Here is a 14,239-nt window from a genome sequence, read left to right as displayed (position 1 = left end):
CTTACAGCCTGCAAAATGTGTTTCATGTGAGGTTAAGAGTGTTGAATTGATCCTGTGGGTGTGTTATGTATTTTACTGGACCAACATTTACATTGTGGATGATATACTTAAAACAAGCTACAAGCAGTCAGTCCAGCTTTAAGTACATGTTCCTGTGTACATATCTGCAACATCACTACATACCACACAATGCTTTACATGAGGTTTACTGTTTCAGTCTAAAGAGGAGCAACTTACTGAAGTTGGTGAATAAGTGTGGGAGGTAGAATTTAACTAAGATACTGAAAATTTGAGTGCTGAAAATAGAAAAATGAAATAAAAAGCACGAAGCATTTAAAGGAAATTTCCAAAAAACAGGAGATAATTGTTTTTTTTTTAAATCCTATTAAAGGCTGCCAACAAGAGTTATGGTCCAACTCTGGACTCATTTATTTGTGTCCCACTGCAGCTTAGTAACAACTAAGTCATAAGGTTAAAAAGTGGTCACAAGTTATATATATTTCAAAAGTCTTTATTCAGAAACATTGCCAGACATTTGATATTTGATTAAAGGAAACAGCGTAACCTTGAAATTTGCCATATTATGGAATCATGTCGTTTTCTTTACATAGTGTACCCAGGGAGTTTGTTGGCTACAAGTTCAGAGATATGCTGGTACTCCCTTCTAAAATCCAGAGATCCAAGCTCATCTTTCAGTTCCTCTGCCTCCTGAGCTTCAAAGGAGGACACGGTTTCTCCAGATAATCCTTGAACAAGGTTGCTGTCCTCAGTTGACACACTCCTTTGACCCCTTGATGGTGCAAAGCTCTCAGCCCAAGAGCTTTGCTCTCCTTTGTTACTTGAAGTCTGTTTTCTGGAGCAGACAGTTTGTGTGGAAGTTGACCCGTGCCTGTCCTCATCATCGGAGGAAAAGCTGACGGCGACTGGTCGGATAATGTGCGTACCCATCAGAGCCCTGAGTGGGGAGCCGGGGGCTTTGACAGGCACAGGGAGGGGGGCTGGTCTTCTCTGAATAACTTTAGACCTCGGGCTGAAGTTGTCAGAGAGGTTGGGGTGAACAGAAGACTTCCAAGTCTCGGCTCCAGAGAGCTCAGGGCTGCAGAGATGGTCAGGGGAGCAAGCACCGCTGGACTCAAGACTGTCGAAATCATCGGCATAGTCTGCGTTTCCTCCAGTGCTGGACTCTGAAAACGAAGACCTTGAGCTGCTGCTTCTGCCGCTTTGTGAAGATTGGATTTTGCGTCCGTGCTCGTCAGATTCAGACTCCGATTGATCCGACTTGCTGTGATGCTCGTTCGTGTCTTTGCTCCGGGGAACGCTGTCACCATCCGCTCTGGGGATGTGAATACATTTCAAGTCTCTTTGAGAAAGTTTTCCCGGAACTCTGTGCGTGTGTCCGTCTTGAGTTTTCTGTTTCGGTGCGCGTGTTTCTTGTGGCGCGGAGTCCACTGTGACGCTTTGTATCACTGTCTCAATATTTTCACTGAAGTCGTCGCTCTGTTTTAACGCAGATTTTCTTCTGCCGGACTTCACAGCTTTCCGATTCGACTTAGTCTTACCTTTAATCGTCCTCGACTGCGTTTCATTCTGCATTAACTGCATGCATTCGCGCCGTTTTGCTCTGAGAGGAGAGATTTGCTTCAGCCTTAGGTTAAATGTTTTAGTTGTTCCATATACAAGCTTCCTCCTCTGATATTTACTGGGGCTTTTGTTCCCATTTAAAGTCTCCTCTTGGTTGTCTTTCATTTTTACTGATGCAGGGTTAAATATGGGTGTAGAACAGTTTCTGGGGGATTGTAAATACTTTAAATCGGCACCGGCTTGCTGTCTAGTTTTTCGCAGGGTGCGGGTTTGTGCCTGTCGTGTTGCGTTTCCTGTTGCTGCAGGTTCTGTGGAAGCAGCCCCGTAAACCATGGCCTGACTGGGACAAACACTCAGGGACTGGTGAGGGCTGTGGCCATTCAACTGTGACAGTTCAGTGACAAGAGCATTTAAGAGAGGCAGCTGTCTTAAGGCTTCCCTGAGGACATTTGCGGTCACCCCACTGGTCTCTTGCCCGCTTGACATTTTTGGAGCGTGTGTCACATGCTGATGCACCCTTCGGGAGCTTGAACTTTTACCTTCCTTTTTATCCTCCTCATCCTCAGAGCATGAATCTGCAAATGCAAAAGCTTCTGAGTTTAGATCCAGCCACGTGTAATCCCCCTCTTCGTTTGAGCTCCTCTCCTGTGCAGTATTGCAGAAGTAAAGATGAGGGGGACAGAATACATTTGAGTCCTCTTCAGAATTGTTTGCAGTTTGACTTTCAGCGGGGGTGCACACAGCATCACCCCGCTTGTTGTCATTTAACAAGGCTTTGGACTCTGCTGGTCCATTGGTTTGGATGTCAAAGTCTGACTTGTCCATCGTGGGAGAATAGCCGGGAGGCAGCGACTCTGTAGATTTGTTTTTCTCCTTGACATGTTGTTGTTGTCCTCTTGGCACACTTTCAGATGCCCTCCTCTCTGTAATATGTGGCAGTAAACTTGCTCCTAGACAAACCAGTTTATAAGTCAGAGATAATGTTCCGATTCTCTCCCCTGCAAGGTTGGATATACCAACAAGCCCTCTTTCTCTGTGAGAAGAAGGATTAGAGAATCCACGCTGGGTCACATCCTGCCTGATTCTGTCCAATGCTTTAGACAGAGATATTAGAGACGAACCAACTAATCTGGGGGTCTCCTCTGACACATCCAGTACCATAGCATAGAGAGGAGTGTTGCATAGGTGAGCATGCAGTGAGCTCAGGTCCATTTTGAAGAAACAAGACTTGCCTCTATTAAAGGTGTATTGCTGTTTGTCGTTTTTTCTCTGTTCGGGAGGGTTAACGTCACCGCTGCTCTTCTGAGGCTGATAAATTAGCAGCGTTGGAAAGTCCAGCATTCGGACTCCAAGAGCCAGGTCGTTGGAAACTTGACAGTGTCTCTCGAGCCGGATATATTCCACCAAAAGCTCGAACGAAAACAGAGTCTCTGGATTATGTCCAGACATCCTAAAAGCTATCTGTCGACCACAAATAAAATAGACTAAGCGGCTAACAAAACAAGTTGACTACTAATCCGCAAGCTCACTCTATTAGCTTCCAACGACTCCATGGAAACATACAGCTGTCGCGAACGTTTTACGTCATACAATGCTTCGGGATATCTGGGAAATGTTGTCTCAGTTATTTTCAGCCATTGGCGCCTATTCAAAATTCGGCCGATCGACCGTTTTCTTTATCTCTTATTTATGTCGTATGGAAAATTACAATATCATTCACAACTGAAAACACAACTAATTGTACGAATATGTTACTGGCCTAAATTGAGGGAAAATAAAACAACCTTGTACAAACGTCTTATTAAACGAGCAAACTATACCAGCACAACTTGGAGCAAAATGAGGATGACAGTTTATTTAGATGGTTTAGAATATTGAATTTTCTGGATTTCACCAGTTGGTGCCACTGTAGGCTCGAGACTAAAAGAGTCTCGTGGTGACGGAAGGCATTAAAGCCGCCTTGCTTTGTTTGCATGACAGCGTCTTTATTCGGCTTTAGTCTGGAGTAAACATTAGTCTTCAGTCGTATCACCCAGGAAAAGGGTAAAAAAAACTATTATGTCAGAGCAGTGGTCACTGGAGTGAGTTTTTCCAAGCGTGGGGTGGGCGGAGTCTTTCTCCTTGCGTGTTGTCATCACGGAGATAGGTGCTGGATGGATATCGCTATGGTCCGTGTCGCCTCAGTTTGGAGGCTGAGACTGAGAGAGGGGGATGTAGGACCGACTACCACACAAACCGCGCCGCGTTTACATCTTCGGGATAAATAAAATCGTGAACAGTCTGGACAGAACACCGCGCGCACTTTGAGGTGAGCCCCAAATGTGTTGTTCTCGCTCTGAACCGTAAAACAAAAAAAAAAGAGTCAAAAGTAAGAACGTGTAGTTGAAAGTGAGGAGCGATACACTCTGTTAGTGCAGCACATCGCTGGGAACAGTGAACACAAAGGATAAAGTTGCTCCCCGGCACCGTAGCTAATGTCATTTTTAGCGAGAGACGTAAAGTAACAGGAGGATATAACGTTTCAGCTGTTGTCTATCTATAGCTCGTATTTATGTCTATTCATAAAGTGTACATGAGGTATGTGCGCGTCACTTAAACTTGACTCCTGTTTGTAAAGGTCCACGACAAAGGGTGAGTGCATATGACGTTCCAATTCCAATTGATATTCCTTCAGAATATATTATTTCTGCATTTTCTAAATGTTGACTTTCAGTGATGGATGTAGAGGTGGTGGCTTGAGTGTGTGTGTCTGAGCCGGAGAAGTAGTCGGGCTCGAACCTTTTTTGAATGAATTCTTTTAGTGGAGTGTTTCCTTGGAAACAGAGGGGGGCGCTAAAGTCAGCATCGTCACGCTGGTCGTGGGTAACACAGCCTCACATTTCGACTGAAAGCCAAGCCAACAGCTCAGTTCTCACAGGCCATGTTTGATTTTGTTGGGAGGCCCAGAGCGGGATGTGTTTTAATTATGTAAGCAACTTTCTGTTTTGTTAGGTGTTTACTTGGATATTCTTTGTAATGATAAGAGCGTGCATATCTGCTCAGACAAAGAGCTCTTTCCCCTAGTCATAGTTGTTTGGATTCCACCATAAATAATATCTGACAGTCAGCTTGTACACAGCATATACAATCATGCTTCACCACTGGCTGCTTCTGGGGCCCATTCAGCTCACACTGACTTGTGTTGTATACTCCACTGGGGGATTAAGTCAAATATTGTTTGTCTTCCAGCACCATATCCTTTGCTGTCTTCCTGTAGGAAGTTTAGCCTCCACTGTGACAAAATTCCTAATAAAAGGAAATAAAGAGGCCGCAGACAGAACTAGGCGTTGCTTAGCGTTAATGTAAATTTCCACTGCTTCGTGTTTTTTTTGCTGCTGCTCGGCTTTATTTCCTTTTTGGTTTCACAGCTCTCATCTGAGCAGATCAAGCGTATGGAGTTCTCTGATCCTGGAGCGTTAAGATCAATAAGACACCTTTATTTTTTCACAGGGTTTTATGTCTGGGAAAGATTAGTTTTTCTGTGGGGCTCTGCCAGAGAAAGCAAGCACAGGAGTGTTTTAATATGGCTGAAGCATGTCCAGGGCCTGCTTTAACATTTAACTTTTCCCTTTTTTTCCCTTTTGATACTTGAAATGCTTGGCTAAACTCCAGCTACCATTGGTTTGCACATCAGAGAGGCTTCAGCTGACCACTAACCTGAATGGGCACAAAGAGATATTTAGTGATGTGTGAAGAATTTGTTATTACAGTGCAAAAAAGCGAAAAACAAGCCAATTAATCTGCTCTCTTTCCCAATTTTGCATATATTTAGATATATATATATATGTTTTGGATGCTTTAGTCATTAAGCCTTGTGTGAAGTACTTGACCTATATGATCTCTGATTTTAGGTGTTCTAATAGATTCCATGACTCTACACTTGATTTGTTTCTTGATTGAATCTGTGTATAAGAGTCTGTGCTTTTGTTGCAATGCAAAAGGGAATTCAGATTGAGTTCAAAATCGATGGAAGATGGAATAAAGACAAAACTGTCCCCACTGGGGATGAAAATGATTCTGCCTTGGTACCGCATCTCACCCACTGCCAGCAGCACGCTTCTAAAGGGAAACTTACTCAGCAGCCATGATAGTGATGGTGTCAAGCTAAGGCTTTCAATCTTAGCTTGAATAGAGATCTGTTGTATCGTGCCATCAGCAGGGTGCAGAGAGGGCAATGAAGAAGAAATATGTCCTCGTGTATTTCTAACAGCGTCTTCTGCATGACTTACCAGACAATGGGTAATTGAGCTGGATAGACATGTCTTTCAAAATAAAGTTATGTGCACAAAGTGTGCTCAGCCGAACAATAAGGGCACCTGTCAGGTTTGGAGGGGAAACGGCTTCCTGTGACATGTCCGCAGGCCATATCCAGTTGTTATCATTGCAGGGCTGGTTTAGGATGTCTTCCTGAGTCACAGCCCCCGTCTTTGGCCGGTGACCAAAAAAAAAAAGGAAGAAAAAAAAGAATTAGCTGTAAATAAGTTACTGCTTTTTACAAATGGCTTAAAAGCAGTGGCTGATTTCAGTGTTTTTGTTGCACCACTCACATCGTGGCACCCAGCATTGGCTGGCAGGGTGATCCTCCCCCATGTGTGTTTCTGTTCTCACGGTGCTTTTCTACCGCTGTGCTGACTCACCATGGTTTTTGAGGAAAAACTAGAGGGAGAAAAGCTGCTGAAGGGCTTGGGTTCAAACCACAATTTGAAAAAAAATCAACAACATTTTTCAGGGGTGATGAATTTCTCCTCGTCGTATCACAAAGGCTTGCCATGCCGTGTGGCACACCCATTTCTAACAGATCCCACATCCCACGCATGTGATGAGGATCAGGCGAACCAGGTCTGATGTGCGCCAGCTGACCGGCTGAGTGTCTGACTGGCCAAGATTCACAATAGGCCTCCCCGACCAAATCCTGTTGCTCCAAAACCAACTATCCAGCAGACAGGGGATCACATGCTGCCTGCCCCTGTTATGAGAGTCAGTGTTTCTCCTCGTCCTTTTTGTCAGCCTTTGTTTTGATTGCAGTCTGGATTTATGAAAGGGTTTAAGCCCACTCATCCCTGTTAGGGAAAGCATAGATGAAGTCATTAGGTTGATGTTTTTGATGGACTTACCCCTCGTTGCACAAGGGGACTGTTTGTGATGGATGTGTGCGCATTGCTGAAGAATGTTCATAACATGCAGAGTGTAGACACTTGAAATAAGCTTCCCTATTAATTTGAGAAATCAAATTAGTGGCAGTGAGGATCTTGTAAAAGAACTATTTGCTTACTCGGTGCCAACGATACATCTTACTGATGGAGGATGAAAAGCAACTGTATTAGCCTTCTGAATTCTGATTCTTTGAAGAATGTTGAAACAATGTTGTGTGTCTCGGGGATATTTGTGGATTTAAACCCTTGTGTGCCACTTTGCTTGTTTATTTATTAGATCTCTGCTTGCTTAACTTGGATATTTTAAATGTATTCAAGTGGATACAGTGGATTAAACACTGTACATTATACAGCGGAGGATGTGTTTGATTGTAAAGTGTTTACTAAGAGAAAAGATTGCCATACTTGACACGGATTTTGGCATCTTCATGGTGTCTTTCTTTCAGAAGAGATTCTGTTGACAGTATCTTAGTCAAATTAGCCAGAACAGGTGCTTCCCCATCCTGTTGAGCACCTTATATCTTCTCTATTTTTTCTTATTCTTTCTGTATCCCCTCTGCTGCTCATCAAGAGTCTTGCTGTCACATCAGGCATATTTGGGGGGGGGGGTGTCTGTGTTGTGGCTTGAGGGGAAACTGCTTGATTGGAGAAGATGATGTGATGACAGAAATCAAGCACTGACTGCAGCATTACTTTTTTACACAGAGCCATACCTCTGAAGGGCTGTTGAGGAAGTCTGACATGGGGGCCAAATGTTTTAGCCTTCTGAGGACTGTATTTGCCATCTTTGCCTGCTAAGGCCCACATAGACTGTTAGAGCTGTTGAACATGCATCAGCAGCCACTCTGTTTTCTTTGTCCACTTTGTGATTAAGTCCCAAAGAAAAGCACATCTCAGCTTAAGCTATCTTTCAACCAGTCACCATTCGACCTACGGTTAGCGTAGCATCGTCAACCAGGACTGAACACAATTAGGTTTTTTTGGAGGACTGCATCTAAGTCTGTGGTTTTGAAAACCCAAAATCCTTCTCTCTGCATGGGGTGAGATTGACCTAGATGGATATCCACATGTCACCATAATCAAGACCTCAGTCGAATCGAATGGGCAGCTGATGACTTTAGCCAGAACAGTGCTTCTCTATATTCCTTTGGAAGGTGTTTTGAAGCCCTTTTGTTGAAGTGTACACTTTGAGTAAACAGTGACCCTGAATTTTTACGACGCTCCAGGCGTCGCTGCTTTGTTTCTGGTCATGAAAACAAGACAGCCAGCTTAAATCAGCTTGTAAACCTTTTGTTAACCTATTGACTTGACATAATTTTCTGGGTTAAGCTCTATGCTACACACACGACATATGGAGCCACACATGCTTTACAGATGTGATCCAAATGTCACATCAGATGTATAGACTAAGACTGTGTTTTATCCGACAGATCTTCATACTCCAGATGGTAGACCTCATCACTATAGCCATGAGAGAATTAAAGAAAATAAATGAATAACTCCACTGGTCATCCATACCATCATTTTATTTGTTGCCCTTTCACTTCCAGGTGTAGAGCAGTGTATTTACCACTAAAAAAAAAAGTAGTGAAAAGAGCAGCATCACTCTTTATCACCATGCCAATCATTGAACAATATCCCCATAAAAATATTCGCAGTAGTGAAGCATATAGGAAAATGTGTCATGCCAAGATGAATTATGTGTGCACCCAGTGTTCCCTTAGGAACTCATTAGTGTCCCTATCAGGAATGTTGGAGAAAAGGCCAACAAATGTTGCTGACCCTCCCCACATGTTTTGTCTACTTCTCTGTTACTGGACCACAATGAAGAAAATGGGCGCTGGTCAGTCATTAACCCACAGAGTCCAAGGACCAGCAGTGACCTATGGGGTTAACTCCATCTGTGTTTACCACAGCAGGCCCACACAATTGGTATAACTGACTTCTGAGGTTGTGGCCAGCCTCCAATGGGAGATAAGAAGGGATTTGGTTTAGTGCCGCTGTGCATACCTCCTTCCTACTGTAGCGAAAAAGAAAGGGCCCGTTTGAATAGATGGCCATGAGTGTGGATAATGCAGCCAGAGTCCAGGCTGCATGCCATTACATGTCAAACATGGGACGATAAGGGCTGATAAGAATAATCAAAGTTATTTGCTTATCATCAATTCACAGATCGAAAGAGATATTTCACAATTTGTCGGTTTGTTTATGTTTTTCTTGTCATTTTCATGGGCTTTTTGCTTCAGATACACACTATTTCGGGCCTTGAAGGCAACAATAAAGTGTTTGCACGATATTCACGTTAAATAATGTGGAAGCTAAGATGGCACAAAACATAAGCATCTGCACCCTTGACTGAGAGTAAGCCAAGGAGCAAATATCCACCGGATGAGTTACTTCAGAGCGTAAAACTACACTGACTTGTTTCTGATGGAGGATAATTGTAATTAACAACTCAAATGGAGCAGAGCCGTGACAGATGCTCATCTTTAATGTGTTTGCGTGATTGTGTGAGTGTGAACCACTGAGGCGTTGCTGCAGAGGCCTGTATCCTTCACTTAACCTCACCGGCACATTGCAGTGCACTGCTGTTGAGCAGGAGCTTGTGTCAAAATCCAGCTTAATCTGCATTATCCTGAATAAAGTGTTGGTTTCTTCTCTTTTGTAAGATGCACTGAAATGAAACACTGAAAGTATGGCGTGAGCCGGCGCTGGATTGACTAAAGCGAATCGGAACGGGATCGCTTCAGGGGATGTTACACTGTAGGGTTAAGCGGCAGCAGTAGTTGTTTTGTGTGTTGTTCTGCTTTGTTCTGAGAGTGGAATTTGCAGGATTTCTCGGTGTCAACCTTTCTCACAGGAAGGAACTTTCCCTCTGAACAGTCCTTTATCAGTTGTGTCTGTTTGTGTTGGTTCCTTTCACATTGCCAGCTCACTGACATGAGACAAATGAGAAGGTCTAGTCATGGTCTGTAGTCTGTCATTGTGTTTTTTTTTTAAAAAGCACTGTTGAGACCTTTTGGGGGGGGGGGGGCTGTTATTCTTGTTTGTGTTCCCACCGGTCCATAAATCAGATAATAATGAATTCAGTTGTCCTGGGATCTCCAGACTATAACAAAGTTAGAAACTTTTTGGTGGTGTGATGCAATGTGTTACCCTGGTTGAGTTATGTTATGATGTTATTCTATGGGAAAAGCTTGCACAATGATTTAAATCTTGGCAAGAGTAGTTAATTTGCCCCTTTGAGATAATTTACATTGGCTGAGGTTTATTATGCAGCCAATTTGACCAAAGAAATGCTGACACCTTCCTAGTGGGACAGCCTTTGTCTTTGTGGCCATTGCAGCTGGGTTTTCATTGTGATTCTTTAGTTGCATTTTGTAGAGGTGAATAGGATAAGGCGAAGGGAAAGAGTACATACTGTAAAAAGTTAATACACTCGTTTGAGAGGGATTTTACCTGGATTTTAACTTAAAATGACACGACTCGGATGACTGACCATCACTTTCCAAGATAGTATACCCCAGCTGTTCCCCAAAAAAGAGCTCTTTCCTTTTGTAGGTTTCCACTGCATTTGTTGTTGTTGTTTTTTACTTCCTTTAGTATTGTCTATGGTAAAGTAAACAACTTTTTCTACTAAATTACCCCTACTAGTAAAGCAACCTATATTGCCACCATCTGGCAACACTTAGCAGCCTTGTTTAACCGCGTCAAACCAGTCTATGGAAACATGTAGGATTCAGTTTTTTAGGTTTTTTTTGCAGCTTTTTGAGAAGCTGTGCTCATTCTTACTGAAACAATGGTGTCAACAAATTATTAATTTAGGTTAATGGGTTAATGAGCCAAAACAAGAAAAAGTATAAGACAAGAACAGCCACAACATATGTTATCCATCGGCTACACTGCTCTCTCATTTACACTGGACCAACAAAACCCCACTAACATCTGGCTTTTGTCGGCATTAATTGGCTTTATTTATCAGCTCCAATTGGCAGTTATGTAGACGTTATACTTGGGCGGACATGCTCATTTCTGCTAAGTGGGCTGTGGTCTGGGCAGCAAGAGTGGGCGCAGCTCAATTGTTCTTTTAACACCCATTTACACAGTTTCTTATAATGACTTAGAAACTTTACGTAACACAAGAGGCACAGCCTGCCTTGTTAATCCCTCTGTGCAGCGCTGCCTTATTAAACTATTTTGTCTGAAAAGTGGGGTCCTCTACAGCCTGCAAGTTGCAGTTAATACCATCCCCTCCTTACAGGGATTTCACCTCAAAGTGAAATAAAAGTTACAGGGTATAATTCCATTTCTATGAGCACATTCGTAGCACACTCAACCACCCTGCTATTGGCAATGGAAAAGGTGGCCATCACCTTGTGTGAGTGGGTTTATCCATGTCAAAAAGCATACCAGTTTTTGGTGTAAAAAGAGCAGAAATAATCAATATTTGCCACTGAGAAATCCTTATCTGTTGACTCCTTGCTCAAGGCCAGAGCCCTTTGATCTTGCAGAGCTTTACGGATTAGAAAAACCTGACACTGTATTCGATATCCTGAAAATATACAAGTTTACCCGTGTTGTTTGGTTCAGGGAGTATCTTTGAATAACACTCAGAGACATTATTATGTAGCTTTTTAGCCACTCACTGAGGCACAAAAATGCATGCACACAATTTTGCCCGTGGCCTACTGTTGTAGCAAAGATACGGTAGTCTGTGAATATTTTAGACAAGCCTGAGATACTGCAGTTGGTGTGTATGTGAAAAGCCTTTTACACGAAGTAGAAGGGAAGGCTGCAGCAGAAAAGGAGCTGAACTGTGCGTCGGCTTGGCCTTTCCCTGTACTCGGGGCTGCTGCAGCTGTATGATGTGTTTAAGGAGCACCGGCCCAGCCAAGCAGAACTAATTCAAACCTAAAGTAGTATATTCCATTTCACTTTCACTTTTTTCGCTCTTTTTTCTTTGCAACATCGTTTCAACTAGCCATCCTTTTATGCATTTTCTAAAGGCTTTTGACTGAGTATAATGATCAGCAGTGACCGTGACCTGATTTTTTTTATTTTTTTTATTTCCCTTTCTCTTGCTTCTGTAACCTCACTGTCTGCCAGTGTGGAGGAGATCAGCTGCTCCCATCCTCTCATCCGGCAAAGTGTATTGAAAGCTGCTGTGGATGTTTGGAGGTTAGCCACAGGGGGGGTGGGAGGACGTGGGATCCAGGGCTTGAGGGGCGGTGCTGAATGCCAGCCTGTATGTGAGCTTATTGCCTTAAAAGACGAAGGACTAAAGAAAATGAGATGACATAATGCAATCAAGCAAACAGAATCCCAACGACAGATCTCTGTGTGTAATTCTCGCAACGCCCAGCAGCGACATTGTATGTTCATTCCATGCTTACCTTCCCTGGGCCATATTTACTGGAAGCCTTTGAAATGTAAACAGAACTGTGGGGCCACATGCAGTTCAGCACAGAGCTGCATGGGCCCAGGCCAGAACACAGTGAACACACAAGTGCAGGCTACACAGCCAGGTGCTGTGTATCTGACCACAAGAGCAGCTGTATAATTACACTGCTGTCATCTCACTCAGGATAACTCAGTGTTTAGGACAAACACCAAGGGTCAGAGGTCAGAGTAAAATGTCAACACTTTGATGAATATATTACATTGTGATGTAGCTCTTCTTCCTCTTGAATTTTCACTCCAGTCTTTTTTTTTTAAGTCCTCAAACATCCCATCTTTCACCATGCTTCACGTGGATAGTTTGCAAACCGGCCAGTAAATCATTGCACGATTCACAACCCCATTGCTGTTTATATTAGCAAATAACATAATAACATAACGCTTGTTTTTACTTCATCACAAATCAACCCGGTTTCAAACTCAGGTTTTCTCCAGATTTTTCTGTCCTGGCTATTACGCCAATGTTGCAAGCTGTCCTGATTTCTCCAGTTGTCGTAAAGCTTTTTTTTTTCGTCTTCAAAGTACGCATCCAAAAACCGTTGTAGGGTGGGGGGTGGGGGGGGGGGGGGGGGGGGGGTGTACCGGTCGAAAATCTCCCTTTCAGAATGGCTCCACCTTTGCTCCACTCTGCTTGTTATTAGGGTCACACACGAAGGTCCAATCCCTCAGGTGGTGACATTTGACATTTTCTTGGGCTGCTTAATTGTTTCCTGTTATTTAGTTTAATTTTCACAAAAAGGCCATCTGAGTCTGGGGGTCCCTGAAAAGACACCTTCCACTTTCCTCAACAGCTCCAACGAAGCGGGTTCCCTGGTTGGTCCCCACTCCTTTGTTTGCTCAGTTCAGGAATGGCCCATAAACTATTGATTGGTCCCTGTGGTGTTTTTGTGAGTGCTCTGCGATATCAGCAAAATGTCTGTGGGTTGGTAGTTTAGAATATTGACCTTTCCAACGCTTTTCTTGTCATAGAGGCCAAAAAAAGAAGGAAAATACCTAGTCATGCACCTGTTCCTGCCCCGGGAGTGTCATCGAGGATTGTGCTTCCCATTGATTTAATATTGAATTGTGTTCCTGGGGTTCCTTAAGGATGATGGTAATGATAGGAATTCACATATCTCGTTGCTAGACACAAACATTGCAAAGTAGACTCCAACAGAGTGTTGAAAGACTTTATTTTTAACTGTTATTTACGAGGCAAGTCAACTTAAGTTTTTGTTTATAGCAACAGCCTGTGGGAGTCATACATCTTGTTAAACTTTGTTGGTAATAATGTAATCGAACAAAATCAAAGCATGTCTTCTCTCCTCTCCTCTGGGTTGATGCAGGTTATTCCGCTGCCAGTTCCTGGTGTGTTTCTCCAAGTGCTGCCATCTTTGTGACATTCTGCAGAGCATGCTGCATTGTAGAGATAAGGAAATCTGTGCTTATTTGGGATGCTGTTTTAAAACCTGGCCAGCGCTGTGGCAAAGGACAGACACTTTCCTGTGCCCGTTCTTCCTCTTGTGCCTGATTTCTGCTCTCTCTGCTCGGCTGAAGACGTAAGTACATTAAATAATCCAACTCCAGTGCTTTGTGAGGCATTCTGAAACGCATAAATATTGATGTCAAAGGACTTTCACCGGCGGAGGAAAAGCTACTGTGTCTTGAATTTGAGACATACTTTTCTATGAGGGTTGGGATGTTTGGATTTCACCCCCCTCCTCTCCCCCATTTCTTCGCCCATTCCCCTCTCCCCCTTCATAAGAACACCTCATCAGATCGTTGGCCTCGATCGGTTCTAAAGGTCAAAGGGCCCTCAAATCGGGTCGGATCGGTGCACTTGGCTCTTGGTGAAAGAAATGAATTCATCTTTGCCCGTCTCCCTGGACACTTTCCTTCATTAGACATTCAGGAAGGGGGATGGTAAGATTGTGGTATAATAAGGAGGCGGCGAGAATGGGGACATGCAGAAGCAAGAATGGGCAATAGAATTCATACATTTTATGGTTGTTTTGGTATGCATGTCTTGG

The 14,239-nt window shown here is 43.4% G+C and overlaps 2 protein-coding genes across 4 annotated transcripts in view; one reads left to right on the top strand and one right to left on the bottom strand.

The window, feature by feature from the left end:
• Positions 1-546: 546 nt before the first annotated feature.
• map10 (microtubule associated protein 10) lies at positions 547-3,123 on the bottom strand. Its single transcript, XM_072390397.1, has one exon. It carries the CDS (start codon positions 3,028-3,030, stop codon positions 604-606), a length of 2,427 nt encoding a protein of 808 aa, XP_072246498.1. The 5' UTR covers positions 3,031-3,123; the 3' UTR covers positions 547-603.
• Positions 3,124-3,708: 585 nt separating this feature from the next.
• The window catches only part of sipa1l2 (signal induced proliferation associated 1 like 2), a 75,822-nt gene continuing 65,291 nt past the window's right edge, over positions 3,709-14,239 (top strand). For all 3 annotated transcript variants that reach the window (XM_072391293.1, XM_072391292.1, XM_072391291.1), the window contains exon 1: positions 3,709-3,889. The gene's annotated coding sequence lies outside the window, so the exon portion shown is untranslated. The remainder of the gene's footprint in view (positions 3,890-14,239) is intronic.

The sequence above is a fragment of the Leuresthes tenuis genome, unplaced genomic scaffold (genome assembly GCF_036924035.1).
Source record: "Leuresthes tenuis unplaced genomic scaffold, fLeuTen1.0.hap1 SCAF_8, whole genome shotgun sequence".
Lineage (NCBI taxonomy): Eukaryota > Metazoa > Chordata > Actinopteri > Atheriniformes > Atherinopsidae > Leuresthes > Leuresthes tenuis.
This window is presented reverse-complemented; position numbering and strand designations above follow the sequence as displayed.